General features: G+C 51.3%; 1 protein-coding gene across 1 annotated transcript in view; it reads right to left on the bottom strand.

Annotated features, from left to right (window-relative positions):
- Positions 1-23,076, bottom strand: part of cpamd8 (C3 and PZP like alpha-2-macroglobulin domain containing 8) — a 217,944-nt gene that overhangs the window by 28,273 nt on the left and 166,595 nt on the right. The window contains exons 38-42 of the mRNA XM_078198736.1: positions 21,890-21,952; positions 18,859-19,091; positions 16,866-16,953; positions 2,531-2,605; positions 9-114 (exon numbers count right to left, since the gene is read on the bottom strand). Of these exons, the coding sequence (XP_078054862.1) occupies positions 9-114; positions 2,531-2,605; positions 16,866-16,953; positions 18,859-19,091; positions 21,890-21,952 (565 nt within the window). The remainder of the gene's footprint in view (positions 1-8; positions 115-2,530; positions 2,606-16,865; positions 16,954-18,858; positions 19,092-21,889; positions 21,953-23,076) is intronic.

Raw genomic sequence — 23,076 nt, 5'->3', positions numbered from 1 at the left:
GCACTCACCTGGTTCATAGTAGTCGTAGACCTTGACTGGCACGGGAGCTGTTTTCCCAATGATATATTCCCGGTATGCGTAGAACTTGACACAGGTCATACACTGGCTGGGAATCTGAGCACAGAGGGAGAGACTTGATGCAATATTTAAAAAGAGAGGTTACAATTCTAACCTCACATCTCCAAGCACTGTGCAGCCAGTAAATCCTGTTCAGGTGAATCACTGTCCTAAGGGAAACATGGCAGTGCACAGCAAGATCCCACATCCAATAATATAATGATGATTGGATAATCGGTTTGTGATATTTATTGAGATAAACATTGGCCAGGACAACAGGAATAATTCCCCGCTGTTTTTCAGAATAGTGACTGTGGGATTTTTTACAGTTATCCGAAAGGGCAGACTGGGCCTTGTTTAACATCCAAAACATGATCCCTCTGACAGTGCGGCACTCCCTCAGTACTGACCTTCTGACAGTGCGGCACTCCCTCAGTACTGACCCTCTGACAGTGCAGCACTCCCTCTGTACTGACCTTCTGACAGTGCGGCACTCCCTCAGTACTGACCCTCCAACAGTGCAGCACTCCCTCAGCACTGACCCTCCAACAGTGCGGCGCTCCCTCAGTACTGACCCTCCAACAGTGCGGCGCTCCCTCAGCACTGACCCACTGACAGTGCGGCACTCCCTCAGCACTGACTTCCTGACAGTGCGGCACTCCCTCAGCACTGACCCTTTGACAGTGCGGCACTCCCTCAGCACTGACCCTCTGACAGTGCGGCACTCCCTCAGTACTGACTCTCTGACAGCGCGGCCTCCCTCAGTACTGACCCTCTGACAGTGCGGCACTCCCTCAGTACTGACCCCCTGACAATGCGGCACTCCCTCAGCACTGACCCGCTGACAGTGCGGCACTCCCTCAGTACGGACTCTCTGACAGCACGGCACTCCCTCAGCACTGACCCTCTGACAGTGCAGCACTCCCTCAGTACTGACCCTCTGACAATGCGGCACTCCCTCAGTACTGACCCCCTGACAATGCGGCACTCCCTCAGTACTGACTCTCTGACAGCGCGGCACTCCCTCAGTACTGACCCTCTGACAGTGCCACACTCCCTCAGTACTGACCCTCTGACAGTGCGGCACTCCCTCAGCACTGACCCTCTGACAGTGCAGCACTCCCTCAGCACTGACCCTTTGACAGTGTGGTGTTGGGATGATCAGTCTGGATTATGGGCTGAAGACTCTGGACTTGGAATTGAAACCAGAGCCTTCTGCCTCACAGGAGAGAGTCATGCTGACTTGTTTAAACAATCGATCGTCCCCTCCCTCACACTCCTCCCCTTCTCCAAAATGTGTCTCAGCTAAACATTTCCTCATGAGGGAGGGAGAGTGAGTGTCAGCCAGACTCAGTTATTGAATCAGGGGAGATCAGTACGAGAACAGATGCAAAGGGTTCCGGGCAGACTGTCGCAGGGGCACCTTTCGGCAGAGGGTGTTGTATCCAGAATGTACGCCTGGAATTACTGATGGGAACAGAGACCAACTGAACCTTTCGGAACAGCTTACCCAAGTTGTTGAAAGATCAGGGATGAAGGGGTGGGAACAGGGCAAGCACACTGCATTAAAATGCTGCTTGTATGGTACAGTACAGAAAAGATTTACCAGGATGTTGCCTGGCATGGAGGCCACTAAGTATGAGGAGAGGTTGGAGAAACTTGGTTTGTTCTCACTGGAATGACGGAGGTTGAGGGGTGACCTGATAGAAGTCTACAAGATTATGAGAGGCATGGTCAGAGTGGACAGTCAGAAGCTTTTTCCCAGGGTGGAAGAGTCAATTATTGGGGGGCACAGGTTTAAGGTGCGAGGGGCAAGGTTTAAAAGAGATGTACGAGGCAAGTTTTTTTACACAGAGGGTAGTGGGTGCCTGGAACTCATTGCCGAGGGAGGTAGTGGAAGCTGATACGATAGTGACTTTTAAGGGGCATCTGGACAAATACATGAATAGGATGGGAATAGTGGGATATGGTGTCCAGAAGAGTAGGGGGTTTTAGTTCAATCGGGCAGAATGGCCGGTGCAGGCTTGGAGGGCCAAAGGGCCTGTTCCTGTACTGTAATTTTCTTTGTTTGGGATGTAAAGACCAATCACTGGCTCGATGGGCTAAATGGCCTGCTTTTTGCATTGAGTTTCATGATCTTGGTGGGATCAGCTGGATCAGTGCTGGATCAGCTGGATCAGCGCAGGATCAGTGCAGGATCAGTGCAGGATCAGATGGATCAGTGCAGGATCAGATGGATCAGTGCAGGATCAGATGGATCAGTGCAGGATCAGCTGGATCAGTGCAGGATCAGCTGGATCAGTGCAGGATCAGCTGGATCAGTGCAGGATCAGCTGGATCAGTGCAGGATCAGCTGGATCAGTGCAGGATCAGCGCAGGATCAGCTGGATCAGTTCAGGCTGAGGAAGGAACCTCGGCCTTTCCTGATGATATGGCTCATTTTATTTCTCTTTTTTAAAAACTTCTCTCTTACCTCATCAAAATAAAACAGAACCTTTCTTCCATCCACTTCATAGCGTTTCAGTTCAATCTGTTTACCCAGGAGCAGCTGTAGTAGAAGAGAAAGTTATCCTGAATATCTTCTTTTTCAACATGTGCAATAAAGCAGATTTCATTTTCTCAAACTTTAAAACCTTTTCGTCAACTCGCTGTCAAAACTAGTCATCACTGAGTACATGAGTTGGCAAATTATGTTATATAAAACCTTGGTTAGGCCGCATTTGGAGTATTGCGTGGAGTTCTGGTCACCACACTACCAGCAGGATGTGGAAGCTTTGGAGAGAGTGCAAAGAAGGTTCACTGGATGTTGCCTGGTCTCGAGGGTGTTGGCTATGAGGAGAGGTTGAATAAACTAGGATTGTTTTCACTGGGAATACAGGGGCTGGGGTTAGACCTGATAACTAAGTGTTAATTACAGAGACCACAGATTCGAGGTGAGAGGGGGAAAGTTTAAGGGAGATGTGCGGGGGAGGTTTTTCATGCAGAGAGTGGTGGGTGCCTGGAACGCGCTGCCAGAGGTGGTGGTGGAAGCGGGCACATTAGCAACATTTAAGAGGCATCTGGATGGGTCCATGAATAGGGAGGGAATAGAGGGATACGGACTGAGTACGGGCAGATGTTTTTTTAAGTTTAGCTAGGGCATCATGATCGGTACAGGCTTGGAGGGCCGAAGGGCCTGTTCCTGTGATGTATTTTTCTTTGTTTTAAAACAACTAATTGTGTATGAGGAGTTAACGCTAAGTGTGGCCTTCAGGTGACTCAACATCAGAGGTCAGAGGTCCACTTCAAGCATTTTTATTCCTTGTCCTGGTCGCACTGCAGCACCTTCCCGTGTGGGCAATGTATTTACTAAGTGATGTTTACATTGGAAGCTTCCATTATACAGAGGGACAGAAGGATTTAGAATGGAGAATTGATAGGAAGCACACAGAAAGGGACGGTTTATAACATTTCATGTCTAGATAAATTTAGGTCTCGCTCTGTGGTGAAGGATTTACTCACTCTTGCTGCAACACCCTACTTGCCGTGTGCTTGCCGTTCGAGTGCACACATTCCCAATTACAAAGTCACTGTGTTAAAAAAATCCCCATCTCCCTCTCTATCCTTTTACAGATCACCTTAAATCTGTGTCCCTCTGCTTACTGACTCTCCTGCCATGGGAAAGGGTTTCTCCTCATTCACTCCATGAAACCCCTTCTGAATTAAATCTCCTCTTAACCTTCTTTACTCTCAGGAGAACAAGCCTAGCTTCTCTACTCTCTCCATATGTCCAAAGCCCCTCACCTCTAACACCATCCTGGTAAATCTCCTCTGCACCCTCTCCAAGGTTTTAACATCCCCCCTGGACACCCAGAACTGAACACAATTCTCAGGCTGAGTCCTAACCAGTGTCATAGATGTTTACAGCACGGAAAAAGGCCCTTCAGCCCAACTTGTCCATGCCGCCTTTTTTTTAAACTCTTAAGCTAATCCCAATTGCCCGCATTTGGCCCGTATCCCTCGATACCCACCTTACCCATGTAACTGTCTAAACACTTTTTAAAAGACAAAATTGTACCCGCCTCTACTACTACCTCTGGTAGCTTGTTCCAGACACTCACCACCCTCTGTGAAAACAATTGCCCCTCTGGACCCAGTGATTTAGAAATGTTTGGCCTCTAATTGGCAGAGATAACTAAGAGAGCACGGGTACGGGACTCAACCTCCCTCTGCCTAATTTCTCATTGCTTTCACCAGCTGAAGCCACAGGGGCTCAGAAATTGAATCTAATCGCAAAGCAAAAAAGACTTTGATCTAACAGATAACTGGGCCGTGATCCAGGTACAGTCCCTGTGACTGGGAGGCCCTCGTTCAAACCAGAATACCAGGCAGCCAGAAATGTTTTAATGTATATAAAACCATAAAAATAGACTAACTAACCCCCCGCTCCCCCTCATCTGAATGACTTTTTCTTAATATTGAGGGGAGGGGGGGGGTTAAATAGGACACCGTGTGTCACTAATAACTGCCAGAATTATGAGATGGCAACAACATCTCTGTCAAACACATCAAACGCAGAGAGTCGTCACCAACGCACTGGGCAACAGCAACAAGGGAGTCACAGGCTGGAGCTGGGAGTTACAAAGGAGAGGTCTGTCTGTGTGAGTCACACTCCAGATCCTGTCTCTCACACTCTGCCACATTACTGCTTCATCATAAGAAATATTACCCAATCTCCAGGGAAACTTCATAAAACACAAACTAGAGCAAATGTTCCATCCAATAAAGCCAGTGATAAATGAACACAACTTCAACTTACATCTGAGGCAAGTAAAGAGCCCGTTTTAATTTGCTGTTCGGGTTTTACAGGCCCCCAAGTCTGTAGTTAATATTTCATAGATCGAAGGGCAGGAACTGGCCGCAGACCAGACGCTTTACGATGTTCTCTTGCACTCTGGCGCCATGGAGATTCTGCTCCCCAGTCAGAGTGAGTTTTACAGGCTGATTTGATGAACAGCCTCAACCCTCTCCCCATCCACAGCTGTGAACAGTATCCACAGCCAGATAACCCGAGGTGGCATTGCTGCGAGTGCCTTCGTCGCCTCAATGCCCACCCCCCCCTCACTCTGCCCACCCTCCCCCTCCCCTCACTCTGCCCACCCTCCCCCTCCCCTCACTCTGCCCACCCTCCCTCTCCCCCTCACTCTGCCCACCCTCCCTCTCCCCCTCACTCTGCCCACCCTCCCCCTCACTCTGCCCACCCTCCCCCTCCCCTCACTCTGCCCACCTTCCCTTCCTTCCCAGGCTGGAAAGGAGTGGGCGTCACTGGCTAGAGCAGCATTTATTGCCCATCCCTAATTGCCCCTTGAGAAGGTGAAGAGGAGCTGCATTCTTGAATCGCTGCAGTTCCTCTGGTGTAGGTACATCCAGAGTGCTGTTAGGGAGGGTGTTCCAGGATTTGGACCCAGCGACAGTGAAGGAACGGCGATATATTTCCAAATCAGGATAGTGAGTGACTTCCATACAAACGAGAAGCAGGAGGAGGCCATTTGGCCCTTCCAGCCTGCTCCGCCATTCATTTTGATCATGGCTGATCATCAAATTCAATATCCTGATCCCTGCTTCCCCCCATATCCCTTGACCCCTTTAGCCCCAAGAGCTATTTCCAATTTCTTCTTGAAATCAGACAACGTTTTGGCCTCAACTACTTTCTATGGTAGTGAATTCCATACATTCACCCCCCTCTGGGTGAAGAAATTTCTCCTCACCTCAGTTCTAAAAGGTTTACCCCTTATCCTCAAACTATGACCCCTCATTCTGGACTCCCCCACCATTGGGAACATTCTTTCTGAACCTACCTAGTTTAACCCTGTTAGAATTTTATAACTTTCTATGAGATCCCCTCTCACTCTTCTAAACTCCAATTAATACAATCCTAACCAACTTGGTCTCTACTCATATGACAGGCCTGCCATCCCAGGAATCAGCGTGGCAAACCTTCGCTGTACTCCCTCTATAGCAAGGACATCCCTCCTCGGATAAGGGCACCAAAACTGCACACAATACTCCAGGTGTGGCCTCACCAACGCCCTGTACAATTGCAGCAAAACATCCCTATCCCGATACTCAAATCCTCTCGCTGTGAAGGCCAACATACCATTTGCCTTCTTTACTGCCTGCTGTACCTGCGCACTTACTTTCAGTGACTGATGCACGAAGACTCCAAAGTCTCGCTGAATATCCACCTCTCTCAATTTACACCAATTCAAGTAATAATCTGTCTTCCTATTATTGCTACCAAAGTGGATAACCTCACATTTGTCCACACGATACTGCACCTGCCATGTATATGCCCACACACACAGCCTATCCAATCACGCTGAAGCATCTCTGCATCCTCCTCACAGCTCACTCTCCCACCCAACTTTGTATCATCTGCAAATTTGGAGATAGTTCCCTCTTCCAAATCATTTATAATGTGAACAGTTGGGTTCCTAGCACAGATCCCTGTGGAACCCCACTAGTCACTGACTGCCAATCGGAAAAATACCCATTTATGCTAACTCCTTGCTTCCTAGCTGCCAACCAGCTTTCGATCCATCTCAATCCATGCACTTTAACTTTACATGGTAGTCTGCTTGGTGAGGCCTTGTCAAAAGCTTTGACCATATCCACCGGTTCTCCTTGGTCCACTCTACTAGACTTGGAGGGGAACTTGAAGGTTGTATTATTCCCATATATCTACTACTCTTGTCCGTCTAGATGGTAGGAGTCATGGGTTTGGAAGGTGCTGCCCAAGGAGCCTTGATGAGTTCCTGCAGTTCGTTTGCAGACGGTGTCCCTGTGAGTTGGTGGTGAAGGGAGTGAATGTTTGTGAAAGGGGTAGAAATCAAGCAGGTTGTTTTGTCTTGGGTGGTGTTGAGCTTCTTGAGTGCTGTTGGAGCTGCACCCATCCAGGCAGGTGGTGCCTTATAGAACAAGTTTTGGGGAGTCAGGGTGAGTTACTCACCGCAGGAGTCCCAGCCCCTGATGACCTGCTCTTGTAGTATTTATATGGCTGATCCAGTTCAGTTTCTGGTCAATGGTAACCCCCAAAATGTTGGTCGTGGGGGATTCAGTGACGGTAATGCCATTAAATATCATGGGGAATTGGCTGGATTCTCTCAGATGCCTGACACTTGTGTTGCACAAATGTTACTTACCACTTATCAGCCTAAGTCTGAATATTGACCAGGTCTTGGTGCATTTGGACACAGAATCCCTACAGTGCAGGAGGAGGCCATTCAGCCCATCGAGCCTGCACTGACTTCAATCCCAAACAGGCCTTATCCCTGTAATCCCACGTATTTGCGCTGCTAATCTCTCTGACAGTAAGGGGCAATTTAGCATGACCAATCAACCGTACCTGCATATCTTTGGAGTGTGGGAGGAAACTGGAGCACCCGGAGGAAACCCACGCAGACACGGGGAGAACGTGCAATTTCCAGACAGACAGTCACCCGAGGCTGTAATTGAAACAAAGGTCCCTGGCACTGTGAGGCAGCAGTGCTAACCACTGTGCCACCGTGCAGTCCATATGAACATGAACTGTTTCAGTATCTGAGGGGTCGCGAATGGTGCTGAACATTGTGCAATCATCGGCGAACAGCACCATTTCTGACCTTATGATGGAAGGAAGGTCATTGGGAACGAATGGCCGGTTTCTGTCCTGTATGTTTGATGATTGATAAGGTTTAGGTCTGGAAAGCAATAACCAGTTGGATCAGGGATTTGAAACTGAATTCTTGGCCTCTGTTACACAGGGATATGGACATTATTACAGCATCTAAAACTTAAATCAAGCACAGCTTCAAAATAGCCTTTGGCTGCCCCAGAACATCCCTCGTTTCACAGCATTTGACAGGCTGTTAATAACTCACTGACTGGGTGGTTGTCCCTTTAAGGGTTACATGACCTGGGAAAGCAGTCAGGGATCAGGTGGGGGGGGTTTACCGTTCTAAAACTTCCTTGAGAGCTGGCTGCAGCCATGAAGCTGCAAGTTTCTGTATCGCCTTTACCTATAAATAAACACGTTGCTGTTTTTTCCTGAACTGGTAAACAAGAATTATTACAGACTGTTGGTGATATTTAACGTTTAACCTTATCAGATGACACATTCTGTTGATCCTAAAGTTTTGCTAAACTCTCCATTTTTTTTGAAGTTCCCTTTATTTTGAATCTTGAAGAATTCATTTTCCAGTTTTCTCTCTTCTCTCAAGTGCTGGGCAAATTCAGCCCTGGACTCATTCCACATCCCAACCTGTGTCGTGAATAACAGTCAGTGAATCACGAAGGGCACCAACTGCTTTCCCGACCAACACTACTGTCCGAGGGACAGCAAGTATAATCATAGAGGCACTGTCAGAGGGTCAGTACTGAGGGAGTGCCGCACTGTCAGAGGATCAGTACTGAGGGAGTGCCGCACTGTCAGAGGGTCAGTACTGAGGGAGTGCTGCACTGTCAGAGGATCAGTACTGAGGGAGCGCCGCACTGTCAGAGGGTCAGTACTGAGGGAGTGCCGCACTGTCAGAGGGTCAGTACTGAGGGAGTGCCGCACTGTAAGAGGCCCAGTACTGAGGGAGCGGCGCACCATCAGGGGGCCGGTACTGAGGGAATGCCGCACTGTCAGAGGCCCGGTACTGAGGGAGCGCCGCACCGTCAGAGGCCCGGTACTGAGGGAGTGCCGCACTGTCAGAGGCCCGGTACTGAGGGAGCGCCGCACCGTCAGAGGCCCGGTACTGAGGGAGTGCCGCACCGTCAGGGGGCCGGTACTGAGGGAGCGCCGCACCGTCAGGGGGCCGGTACTGAGGGAGCGCCGCACCATCAGAGGCCCGGTACTGAGGGAGCGCCGCACCGTCAGAGGCCCGGTACTGAGGGAGCGCCGCACCATCAGAGGCCCGGTACTGAAGGAGCGCCGCACCATCAGAGGCCCGGTACTGAGGGAGCGCCGCACCATCAGAGGCCCGGTACTGAGGGAGCGCCGCACCGTCAGGGGGCCGGTACTGAGGGAGCGCCGCACCATCAGAGGCCCGGTACTGAGGGAGTGCCGCACCGTCAGAGGCCCGGTACTGAGGGAGCGCCGCACCGTCAGAGGCCCGGTACTGAGGGAGCGCCGCACCATCAGAGGCCCGGTACTGAGGGAGTGCCGCACCGTCAGGGGGTCGGTACTGAGGGAGCGCCGCACCGTCAGAGGCCTGGTACTGAGGGAGTGCCGCACCGTCAGGGGGTCGGTACTGAGGGAGCGCCGCACCGTCAGAGGCCCGGTACTGAGGGAGCGCCGCACCGTCAGGGGGTCGGTACTGAGGGAGTGCCGCACCGTCAGGGGGTCGGTACTGAGGGAGCGCCGCACCGTCAGAGGCCCGGTACTGAGGGAGCGCCGCACCATCAGAGGCCCGGTACTGAGGGAGCGCCGCACCATCAGAGGCCCGGTACTGAGGGAGCGCCGCACCATCAGAGGCCCGGTACTGAGGGAGTGCCGCACCGTCAGGGGGTCGGTACTGAGGGAGCGCCGCACCGTCAGAGGCCCGGTACTGAGGGAGTGCCGCACCGTCAGGGGGTCGGTACTGAGGGAGCGCCGCACCGTCAGAGGCCCGGTACTGTAGAACATAGAACATAGAACAGTACAGCACAGAACAGGCCCTTCGGCCCACGATGTTGTGCCGAGCTTTATCTGAAACCAAGATCAAGCTGTCCCACTCCCTATCATCCTGGTGTGCTCCATGTGCCTATCCAATAACCGCTTAAATGTTCCTAAAGTGTCTGACTCCACTATCACTGCAGGCAGTCCATTCCACACCCCAACCACTCTCTGCGTAAAGAACCTACCTCTGATATCCGTCCTGTATCTCCCACCACGAACCCTATAGTTATGCCCCCTTGTAATAGCTCCATCCACCCGAGGAAATAGTCTTTGAACGTTCACTCTATCTATCCCCTTCATCATTTTATACACCTCTATTAAGTCTCCCCTCAGCCTCCTCCGCTCCAGAGAGAACAGCCCTAGCTCCCTCAACCTTTCCTCATATGACCTACCCTCCAAACCAGGCAGCATCCTGGTAAATCTCCTCTGCACTCCTTCCAGCGCTTCCACATCCTTCCTATAGTGAGGTGACCAGAACTGCACACAATATTCCAAATGTGGTCTCACCAAGGTCCTGTACAGTTGCAGCCTAACCCCACGGCTCTTAAACTCCAACCCCCTGTTAATAAAAGCTAACACACTATAGGCCTTCTTCACAGCTCTATCCACTTGACTGGCAACCTTTAGAGATCTGTGGATATGGACCCCAAGATCTCTCTGTTCCTCCACAGTCTTCAGAACCCTACCTTTGACCCTGTAATCCACATTTAAATTTGTCCTACCAAAATGAATCACCTCACATTTATCAGGGTTAAACTCCATTTGCCATTTTTCAGCCCAGCTTTGCATCCTATCTATGTCTCTTTGCAGCCTACAACAGCCCTCCACCTCATCCACTACTCCACCAATCTTGGTGTCATCAGCAAATTTACTGATCCACCCTTCAGCCCCCTCCTCTAAGTCATTAATAAAAATCACAAAGAGCAGAGGACCAAGCACTGATCCCTGCGGCACACCGCTAGCAACCTGCCTCCAATCCGAAAATTTTCCATCGACCACCACCCTCTGTCTTCGGTCAGACAGCTAGTTACCTATCCAATCGGCCAACTTTCCCTCTATCCCACACCTCCTCACTTTCATCATAAGCCGACCATGGGGGACCTTATCAAACGCCTTACTAAAATCCATGTATATGACATCAACTGCCCTACCTTCATCAACACACTTAGTTACCTCCTCAAAAAATTCTATCAAATTTGTGAGGCACGACTTGCCCTTCACAAATCCGTGCTGACTATCTCGGATTAATCCGCATCTTTCTAAATGGTCGTAAATCCCATCCCTAAGGACCTTTTCCATCAATTTACCAACCACCGAAGTAAGACTAACCGGTCTATAATTACCAGGGTCATTTCTATTCCCTTTCTTAAACAGAGGAACAACATTCGCCATTCTCCAGTCCTCTGGCACCATCCCCGTGGACAGCGAGGACCCAAAGATCAACGCCAAAGGCTCTGCAATCTCATCCCTTGCCTCCCAAAGAATCCTAGGATACATTTCATCAGGCCCAGGGGACTTATCGACCTTCAGTTTATTCAAAACTGCCAAGACATCCTCCCTCCGAACATCTATTTCCTCCAGCCTATTAGCCTGTAACACCTTCTCTTCCTCAAAAACATGGCCCCTCTCCTTGGTGAACACTGAAGAAAAGTATTCATTCATCACCTCGCCTATCTCTACTGACTCCATACACAAGTTCCCACTACTGTCCTTGACCGGCCCTAACCTCACCCTGGTCATTCTTTTATTCCTCACATAAGAGTAAAAAGCCTTGGGGTTTTCCTTGATCCGACCCGCCAAGGACTTCTCATGTCCCCTCCTAGCTCTCCTAAGCCCCTTTTTCAGCTCATTCCTTGCTAACTTGTAACCCTCAATCGAGCCATCTGAACCTTGTTTCCTCATCCCTACATAAGCTTCCCTCTTCCTTTTCACAAGACATTCCACCTCTTTTGTGAACCATGGTTCCCTCACTCGGCCATTTCCTCCCTGCCTGACAGGAACATACCTATCAAGGACATCCAGTATTTGTTCCTTGAAAAAATTCCACTTTTCATTAGTTCCTTTCTCTGACAGTTTCTGTTCCCAACTTATGCCCCCTAATTCTTGCCTAATCGCATCATAATTACCCCTCCCCCAATTGTAAACCTTGCCCTGCCGTACGGCCCTATCCCTCTCCATTGCAATAACAAAAGACACCGAACTGTGGTCACTATCTCCAAATTGCTCTCCCACAACCAAATCTAACACTTGGCCCGGTTCATTTCCCAGTACCAAATCCAATGTGGCTTCACCTCTAGTCGGCCCATCCACATATTGTGTCAGGAAACCCTCCCGCACACACTGCACAAAAACTGCCCCATCCAAACTATTTGACCTACAAAGGTTCCAATCAATATTTGGAAAGTTAAAGTCCCCCATGACAACTACCCTGTGACCCCCACACATATCCATAATCTGCTTAGCAATTTCTTCCTCCACATCTCTATTACTATTTGGGGGCCTATAGTAAACTCCTAGCAACGTGACCGCTCCTTTCCTATTTCTAACTTCAGCCCATATTACCTCAGTGTGCAGATCCCCCACGAAGTGCCTTTCCGCAGCCGTTAAACTATCCTTGATTAACAATGCCACTCCTCCACCTCTTTTACCAGCTTCCCTACACTTAGTGAAACACCTATACCCCGGAACGTCCAACAACCATTCCTGTCCTTGTTCTACCCACGTCTCCGTAATGGCCACAACATCGTAGTCCCAAGTACCAATCCACGCCCCAAGTTCATCTACCTTGTTCCGGATGCTCCTTGCATTGAAGTAGACACACTTCAACCCACCTTCCTGTCTACCAGTACCCACCCTTGACCCTGATACCTTCCCCAATACCTCACCACCCTCACTGACTTCTGGACTACAACTCCCTTTCCCACTCCCCTGACAAATTAGTTTAAACCCCCCTGAAGAGCCGTAACAAATTTCCCTCCGAGGATATTGGTGCCCCTCTGGTTCAGGTGCACCCCGTCCTGTTTGTACAGGTCCCACCTTCGCCAGAACGTGTTCCAATTATCCACGTATCTGAAACCCTCCCTCCTACACCATCCCTGCAACCACATATTTAACTGCACTCTCTCCCTGTTCCTCAACTCGCTATCACGTGGTACCGGCAACGTACCAGAGATGACCACATGTTTCGTCTTGGCTCTCAGCTTCCAGCCCAGCTCCAAAAATTCCTGCTTTAAATCCCCGTCCCTTCTCTTACCTATGTCATTGGTACCAATGTGCACCACGACTTGTGACTGTTTCCCCTCCCCCTTCAGAATCTGGAAAACACGGTCTGAGACATCACGGACCTTGGCATCCGGTAGGCAACATACCATCCGTGAGTCTCTTTTGCTGCCACAGAACCTCCTATCTATCCCTCTAACTAACGAGTCCCCAATAACTATCGCCCTCCCGCTCTCCCCCTTTCCCTCCCGAGCCACAGAGACGGACACAGTGCTGGAGATCCTCTCACTGCGGCTCCCCACTGGTATGTCATCCCCCTCAACCGTATCCAAAGCGGAATACTTGTTGCTAAGGGGAACGACCACCGGGGATCCCTGCACGGACTGCTTCCTCCCAGCCCCTCTCACCGTCACCCATCTGTTTTCAATCCTCGGAGTAACTGTATTCCTAAAGCTTGTGTCTATGGCCATCTCTGCGTCCCTGATGATCCTAAGTTCATCCAACTCCAGCTCCAGTTCCCTAACACGGTTTTGGAGGAGCTGCAGATGGGTGCACTTCCCACAGGTGTAATCAGTAGGGACACTGTCGTCGTCCCTCACCTCAAACATAGTGCAAGAGGAACATTGCACTGCCTGCACACCCATCCCCTCTAGATACCTTGCCAGTACCAGGTAGAAAGTGCAAAAATGAATTCAACTCACCCCTGCTCGCCCTTTCAGCCTAAGCCCTGTGAGCCAAAGTCTTATAGCTCACACTCTGCTTCCCACACACTACACTGCCCGCTCCCGACGCTGCCCGCTGTATACTGCAGCCTACCTTTTATACTTCACGCGCTTAAAAAACCCTTCCCAGACTCCTTTGCTGCCCACTTCTAGTTTTCACTTTAAACTTGAAAAACTGCTGTTAAAGTAAAGGCCAAAAAAATACACACACTAGCTGACTAATTAAATAAATAAACAATTCAATTAATCCAATTAATCTCTTACCAGCACTGCTGCTTTCAAACACCCCTCTCAGCTTGCTCCAGTGGATCAATGAGGTACTGAGGGAGCGCCGCACCGTCAGGGGGTCGGTGCTGAGGGAGTGCCGCACCGTCAGGGGGTCGGTACTGAGGGAGCGCCGCACCGTCAGGGGGTCGGTACTGAGGGAGTGCCGCACCGTCAGGGGGTCGGTACTGAGGGAGCGCCGCACCGTCAGAGGCCCGGTACTGAGGGAGTGCCGCACCATCAGAGGCCCGGTACTGAGGGAGCGCCGCACCATCAGAGGCCCGGTACTGAGGGAGCGCCGCACCATCAGAGGCCCGGTACTGAGGGAGTGCCGCACCGTCAGGGGGTTGGTACTGAGGGAGCGCCGCACCGTCAGGGGGTCGGTACTGAGGGAGTGCCGCACCGTCAGGGGGTCGGTACTGAGAGAGTGCCGCACCGTCAGGGGGTCGGTACTGAGGGAGCGCCGCACCGTCAGGGGATCGGTACTGAGGGAGTGCCGCATCGTCAGGGGGTCGGTACTGAGGGAGCGCCGCACCATCAGAGGCCCGGTACTGAGGGAGCGCCGCACCATCAGAGGCCCGGTACTGAGGGAGTGCCGCACCGTCAGGGGGTCGGTACTGAGGGAGCGCCGCACCGTCAGAGGCCCGGTACTGAGGGAGTGCCGCACCGTCAGGGGCCTGGTACTGAGGGAGCGCCGCACCGTCAGAGGCCCGGTACTGAGGGAGTGCCGCACCGTCAGGGTGTCGGTACTGAGGGAGCGCCGCACCGTCAGGGGGTCGGTACTGAGGGAGCGCCGCACCGTCAGGGGGTCGGTACTGAGGGAGCGCCGCACCATCAGGGGGCTGGTACTGAGGGAGCGCCGCACCGTCAGGGGGTCGGTACTGAGGGAGCGCCGCACCGTCAGGGGGTCAGTACTGAGGGAGCGCCGCACCGTCAGGGGGCTGGTACTGAGGGAGCGCCGCACCGTCAGGGGGCCGGTACTGAGGGAGCGCCGCACCGTCAGAGGCCCGGTACTGAGGGAGCGCCGCACCGTCAGGGGGCCGGTACTGAGGGAGCGCCGCACCGTCAGAGGCCCGGTACTGAGGGAGCGCCGCACCGTCAGAGGGTCAGTGCTGAGGGAGTGCCGCACCGTCAGAGGGTCAGTACTGAGGGAGTGTCGCACCGTCAGAGGGTCAGTGCTGAGGGAGTGCCGCACCATCAGAGGGTCAGTACTGAGAGAGTGCCGCACTGTCAGAGGGTCAGTACTGAGGGAGTGCCGCACCGTCAGAGGCCCGGTACTGAGGGAGTGCCGCACCGTCAGAGGCCCGGTACTGAGGGAGTGCCGCACCGTCAGAGGCCCGGTACTGAGGGAGTGCCGCACCGTCAGGGGGCCAGTACTGAGGGAGTGCCACACCGTCAGGGGGCCGGTACTGAGGGAGTGCCGCACCGTCAGGGGGCCGGTACTGAGGGAGCGCCGCACCGTCAGGGGGCCGGTACTGAGGGAGCGCCGCACCGTCAGGGGGCCGGTACTGAGGGAGCGCCGCACCGTCAGGGGGCCAGTACTGAGGGAGCGCCGCACCGTCAGGGGGTCGGTACTGAGGGAGTGCCGCACCGTCAGAGGCCCGGTACTGAGGGAGTGCCGCACCGTCAGGGGGTCGGTACTGAGGGTGCGCCGCACCGTCAGGGGGCTGGTACTGAGGGAGCGCCGCACCGTCAGGGGGTCGGTACTGAGGGAGTGCCGCACCGTCAGGGGGCCGGTACTGAGGGAGCGCCGCACCGTCGAATTCCAGATGTTGCAGAGATCATGCTCTGAATAAACAACTGTAAACGGCCCTCCCCACTCCAGCCTCACTCAGGGTTCCCACTGTCAGCACATCTGGCACACAGCACCCACCAGTCTCGTCCCTCTCTCATAGAAACAAAGAATCCCGTCAGTACAGAAGTACATTTAGCCCATCGAGTCTGCACCAACAACAATCCCACCCAGGCCCTATCCCTGTAACCCCACATATTTACCCTGCAAATCACTTCAACCTGGGACACTAAAGGGCAATTTAGCATGGCCAGTCAACCTAACCCACACATCCTTGGGCTGTGGGAGGAAACCGGAGCACCCGGAGGAAACCCACGCGGACACAGGGAGAACGTTCAGACTCCGCAATAGACAGTGACCCAAGCCGGGAATCAAACCCGGGTCCCTGGCGCTGTGAGGCAGCAGTGCTAACCACTGTGCCACCGTGCCACCCTAATGCTCTTATCACATCTGTTCCCATCACACGGCCAATCACCAACTTCCAAACTTCACTATAATTGGCCAGTTCAGCACTGTCGGCAGGGCTTCACATAGAAATGCTTTCAACTAAAAACAACTGACACAGGGGCAGGTAGCAGAGGGCAGGGACTGGGTGGTGGACGGAGGGCGTAACGGGGGGTGGTTTACAAACACTCTGCTGGAGAGCAGCTTAAGTTCGTAAACTCAAGGAAATGAACTTTTAACTGTTTTATTCTGGAGCTGCTGCCGAGGAAATTCGAGTTTCCAGCAATGTCAGCCCAGGCCTCTCCGTGAGAATGTCAACTCAGTGCGGGCACTTGGGTGGAATGGTGACGCAGTCCAGCATCCCCCAGGGTCACAATCAAATATCAACTAGCGCGGGATCACTCGCTCCGAGTGATCCCACGGAACTGGGACTCTCGCTCAGAGTGATCCCGCGGAACTGGGACACCCGCTCTGAGTGATCCCGCGGAACTGGGACACTCGCTCTGAGTGATCTCTCGGAACTGGGACGCCCGCTCTGAGTGATCTCTCGGAACTGGGACACCCGCTCTGAGTGATCTCTCGGAACTGGGACACTCGCTCCGAGTGATCTCTCGGAACTGGGACGCTCACTCCGAGTGATCCCTCGGAACTGGGACACTCGCTCCGAGTGATCCCTCGGAACTCAGTCCAGGGAACAAAACCTTCCCACCTGTTCAAGACTTTCCACATCTGCTCGAAATCCAGACAAGAGAGGAACCTCCAGGACTGCCATGTTTGAAGAACCAGAATGGAGCCACCTGTAGAAGAAACAGCACGGGGTTAGATACAGAGTAAAGCTCCCTTGACACTGTCCCCATCAAACACTCCCAGGACAGGTACAGCACGGGGTTAGATACAGAGTAAAGCTCCCTTGACACTGTCCCCATCAAACACTCCCAGGACAGGTACAGCACGGGGTTAGATACAGAGTAAAGCTCCCTTGACACTGTCCCCATCAAACACTCCCAGGACAGGTACAGCACAGGGTTAGATACAGAGTAAAGATCCCTCTACACTGTCCCCATCAAACACTCCCAGGACAGGTACAGCACAGGGTTAGATACAGAGGAAAGCTCCCTCTACACTGTCCCCATCAAACACTCCCAGGACAGGTACAGCACGGGGTTAGATACAGAGTAAAGCTCCCTCTACACTGTCCCCATCAAACACTCCCTGGACAGGTACAGCACGGGGTTAGATACAGAGTAAAGCTCCCTCTACACTGTCCCCCATCAAACACTCCCAGGACAGGTACAGCACGGGGTTAGATACAGAGTAAAGCTCCCTCTACACTGTCCCCATCAAACACTCCCAGGACAGGTACAGCACGGGGTTAGATACAGAGTAAAGCTCCCTCTACACTGTCCCCATCAAACACTCCCTGGACAGGTACAGCACGGGGTTAGATACAGAGTAAAGCTCCCTCTACACTGTCCCCATCAAACACTCCCAGGACAGGTACAGAATGGGGTTAGATAAGGAGTGAAGCTCCCTCTACACTGTCCCCATCAAACACTCCCAGGACAGGTACAGCACGGGGTTAGATACAGAGTAAAGCTCCCTCTACACTGTCCCCCATCAAACACTCCCAGGACAGGTACAGAATGGGGTTAGATACAGAGTAAAGCTCCCTCTACACTGTCCCCATCAAACACTCCCAGGACAGGTATAGCACGGGGTGAGATAAGGAGTGAAGCTCCCTCTACACTGTCCCCATCAAACACTCCCAGGACAGGTACAGCACAGGGTTAGATACAGAGTAAAGCTCCCTCTACACTGTCCCCATCAAACACTCCCGGGACAGGTACAGCACGGGGTTAGATACAGAGTAAAGCTCCCTCTACACTGTCCCCATCAAACACTCCCAGGACAGGTACAGCACAGGGTTACATACAGAGTAAAGCTCCCTCTACACTGTCCCCATCAAACACTCCCGGGACAGGTACAGCACGGGGTTAGATACAGAGTAAAGCTCCCTCTACACTGTCCCCATCAAACACTCCCAGGACAGGTGCAGCACGGGGTTAGATACAGAGTAAAGCTCCCTCTACACTGTCCCCATCAAACACTCCCAGGACAGGTGCAGCACGGGGTTAGATACAGAGTAAAGCTCCCTCTACACTGTCCTCCATCAAACACTCCCAGGACAGGTGCAGCACGGGGTTAGATACAGAGTAAAGCTCCCTCTACACTGTCCCCATCAAACACTCCCAGGACAGGTACAGCACAGGGTTAGATACAGAGTAAAGCTCCCTCTACACTGTCCCCATCAAACACTCCCGGGACAGGTACAGCACGGGGTTAGATACAGAGTAAAGCTCCCTCTACACTGTCCCCATCAAACACTCCCAGGACAGGTACAGCACAGGGTTACATACAGAGTAAAGCTCCCTCTACACTGTCCCCCATCAAACACTCCCAGGACAGGCACAGCACGGGGTAGTTTCTTCCTTTAGAGGGTTGTGATAGCTTGGTGGTGTTCCTCAATGTGGGAGCCGGGCCTTTTAACTCGTGATAAACACATGGGTAAAAGATCAGTTGTACAGATGGACTGACTCTCGGTGTCTGACAGGGTGGAGGAGACAGATTCAATAAACAAGCAGACACAATGTGACAGGCAGGGGGCCTGCAACAGGTAGGCCATGTCCTGGTGACCTCTATACCTGGCACATGCCTCCATTGTGACCTTGTACTCCTGATGATCCTGGTCTGAGGCTGGATCATCGTCATCTGTGTCTAATGCTCGCTTTCTCCGTGACAGCTGAGACCGGTTATCGTTCCGAGACACGGGCCTGGCGCGGTGCCGATGTTGTTCGCGTCTTGGTTCCTTTAAGTTCACCGAGAGCTGGAATGCTGGTTTGGCCACTGGGTCTGGCACATTGTACATCACATCAATCTACGATCAACAAAACTGGATTAGATGCAGCACCCCTCCCAGTACAAATGTCCCTCCCCCACTCTCCGGTGCAGATCCCCTCACTGCTGCCCCAATCTAGCCTTTCCACCCACTGCTCAATGTTTAATAAAGGCTCTTCCATTTTAAGCAACAAATTTATTTCCTCAGGTGAGAGGTTTTGGAGGTTGCATTTCTGCCACTAATTCCACCACTATTTTTCCACAACATGCCAACTCTCACTGGGGTACGGGTCCCACACACACTGATTCTCACTGGGGTACGGGTCCCACACACACTGACTCTCACTGGGGTACGGGTCCCACACACACTGACTCTCACTGGGGTACGGGTCCCACACACACTGACTCTCACTGGGGTACGGGTTCCACACACACTGACTCTCACTGGGGTACGGGTCCCACACACTGACTCTCACTGGGGTACGGGTTCCACACACACTGACTCTCACTGGGGTATGGGTTCCACACACACTGACTCTCACTGGGGTACGGGTTCCACACACACTGACTCTCACCGGGGTACGGGTCCCACACACACTGACTCTCACTGGGGTCTGGGTCCCACACACACTGACTCTCACTGGGGTACGGGTCCCACACACACTGACTCTCACTGGGGTACGGGTTCCACACACACTGACTCTCACTGGGGTATGGGTTCCACACACACTGACTCTCACTGGGGTATGGGTTCCACACACACTGACTCTCACCGGGGTACGGGTCCCACACACACTGACTCTCACCGAGGTATGGGTTCCACACACACTGACTCTCACTGGGGTATGGGCTCCACACACACTGACTTGCACTGGGGTACGGATTAAATCTCACGGGATCCAGGGTGAGGTATCTAAATGGATACAAAATTGGCTTCGGGGTGGTTGTAGAGAGTTGTTTTTCAAACTGAAAACCTGTAACCAGCGGTGTGCCTCAGGGATCAGTGCTGGGTCCACTGTTATTCGTCATTTATATTAATGATTTGGATGAGGATATGGGGGGCATGGTTAGTAAGTTTGCAGACGATGCCAAGATTGGTGGCATAGTGGACAGTGAGGAAGGTTATCTCCAATTGCAGCGGGATCTTGATCAATTGGGCCAGTGGGCTGGCGAATGGCAGATGCAGTTTAATTTAGACAAATGCGAGATGATGCATTTTGGTAGATTGAACCAGGGCAGGACTTACTCAGTTCATGGTAGGGCGTTGGGGAGAGTAACAGAACAAAGAGATCTAAGGGTACATGTTCATAGCTCCTTGAAAGTGGAGTCACAGGTGGACAGAGTGGTGAAGAAGGCATTCAGCATGCTTGGTTTCATCGGTCAGAACAATGAATACAGGAGTTGGGACGCCTTATTGAAGTTGTACAAGACATTGGTAAGGCCACACTTGGAATACTGTGTGCAATTCTGGTCACCCTATTATAGAAAGGATATTATTAAACTAGAAAGAGTGCAGAAAAGATTTACTAGGATGCTACCGGGACTTGATGGATTGAGTTATAAGGAGACGCTGAATAGACTGGGACTTTTTTCTCTGGAGCGTAGGAGGCTGAGGGGTGACCTTATAGAGGTCTATAAAATAATGAGGGGCATAGACAAGGTAGATAGTCAATATCTTTTCCCAAAGGTAGGGGAGTCTAAAACTAGAGGGCATAGGTTTAAGGTGAGAGGGGAGAGATACCAAAGTGTCCAGAGGGGCAGTTTTTTCACACAGAGGGTGGTGAGTGTCTGGAACAAGCTGCCAGAGGTAGTAGTAGAGGCGAGTACAATTTTGTCTTTTCAAAAGCATTTAGACAGTTACATGGGTACGATGGGTATAGAGGGATATGGGCCAAATGCGGGCAATTGGGATTGGTTTGGGGTTTTAAAAAAAAAGGGTGGCATGGACAAGTTGGGCCGAAGGGCCTGTTTCCATGCTGTAAACATCTGTGACTCTATGACTCCACACACACTGACTCTCACTGGGGTACGGGTTCCACACACACTGACTCTCAGTGGGGTACGGATCCCACACACACTGACTCCCACTGGGGTACGGGTTCCACACACACTGACTCCCACTGGGGTACGGGTTCCACACTCACTGACTCTCACTGGGGTACGGATCCCACATACACTGACTCTCACTGGGGTAGGGATTCCACACACACTGACTATCACTGGGGTACGGGTTCCACACACACTGACTCTCACTGGGGTATGGATCCCACACACACTGACTCCCACTGGGGTACGGGTTCCACACACACTGACTCTCACTGGGGTACGGGTTCCACACACACTGACTCCCACTGGGGTACGGGTTCCACACACACTGATCTTTCAAACAGCCGTCACAAAAGAATGAGCAGGATTTTGGATTGGTTTTCCCTCTCCTTCCAATTACATTCCTCAGCTGCTGCCATCCCTGCGATCACCATGGTTTGGGAATTTGAGTTGGGAATTCTGTCTGCCTTATTCGCCTGTCTGCCAATGTGTCATGGGGGAGGGGTTTGCTGGCGGGTGCTGTATAAAAGGTCAGAAATGGTAACTTCCAAAAGGAAATTATTTAAATATTTGAAGGGAAGAAAAGTTATAGAATGATGGGAAAAATGTAGAGGATTAATTGGCAGAAATAATTGGATGGATCACTGAACTGTCCAGGGCATGAAGTGCAGAATGACTTCACTCAGCCGAGTGCAATTGATTTTTACCCAGTGCCTTGGAAGAGACCTAGGTCAGAATGTTCAAACCGAGCCCATTCACCAGTGCAAGCAGTTAGTGAAGTTCGTTTGTTACCTGCATCAGGCAGCATCCTTCCCCCTTTGCGCTGACGAACAGGCCAGTTGGGACACTTGGGATCTAGAGAAGCAGGAAGCAGACACAGAAAATCAGAAAGTATTCAGCAACTGAGAGCACGATAAAGACAAAGGATTTCGCTCCAGCGTCTGTCTCTAGTCAATTATTATATCCTCCCTTTAGCTGAAATGGTTTCCAAGATTCCGTTTTTATCCCAAGTTCCTGATTTTTTAAAGTTCTCTCTCACCATCACTTTCTTTCAGCTCTAATCCAGAGGCTGGGCCTCCACGGGAACATTTTCCCAACACTCTGATTTGATTTGATTTATTATTGTTACGTGTATTAACATACAGTGAAAAGTATTGTTTCTTGCACGCTATGCAGACAGAGCATACCGTTCATAGAGAAGGAAAGGAGTGAGTGCAGAATGTAGTGTTACAGTCACAGCTAGGGTGTAGAGAAAGATCAACTTAATGCGAGGTAGGTCCATTCAAAAGTCTGATGGCAGCAGAGAAAAGCTATTCTTGAGTCGGTTGGTACATGACCTCAGACTTTTGTATCTTTGTCCCTAAACTCAGTTCCCCAGCAGCCTTGCAGGCTTCTAACTTGAGAGCTTAAAACCCCTGGTAGATACACTCTCTGGTAGATACACACTGACTGAATTGCCTCTCTGTCTTTCCCTGGATTCCTATTGCTTGGCAACAGCACAATTTGTTTTTACCTTTAAAAAAATTCACTGAACTATTAACCCCTTTGTAACCCATCTCTTCACTTCAAGGTTTCTAAAACCTCATTGAAAATGCATGTTCACAAACAGGGCCCCAGACTTCCCAGCACCCAGCTCACAAAATAACTTCAACCATGTTTCTTAAGACACAAATATGAAATAAACTTAGCTTTACACTGTTCCTAACACTTCTCCGCTGAAAAAAATTGAAAAGACATCTTTAAGAGGCATTTTGATTTTTTATTACTATCTCCTCCAATTTAACATATATAGATTTTACTCTAACCGTAACAAATTTATATTAAATACACAGATGTTTCCATAAAAATCATATTCCACACAAGTCCATTTTGATCATGACATTCTTGTTCTTGATCAACCATCTGCTATGATATTGTCTCTTCTCACTACAGGAATCATGTTTAAGTTGTATGGATACAATTAAACTCCAATAAACTTT

This window comes from Mustelus asterias, chromosome 26 (genome assembly GCF_964213995.1).
Source record: "Mustelus asterias chromosome 26, sMusAst1.hap1.1, whole genome shotgun sequence".
Classification (NCBI taxonomy): domain Eukaryota; kingdom Metazoa; phylum Chordata; class Chondrichthyes; order Carcharhiniformes; family Triakidae; genus Mustelus; species Mustelus asterias.
The sequence above is the reverse complement of the archived record's forward strand: the minus strand, read 5'-3'. Positions and strand labels throughout refer to the sequence as shown.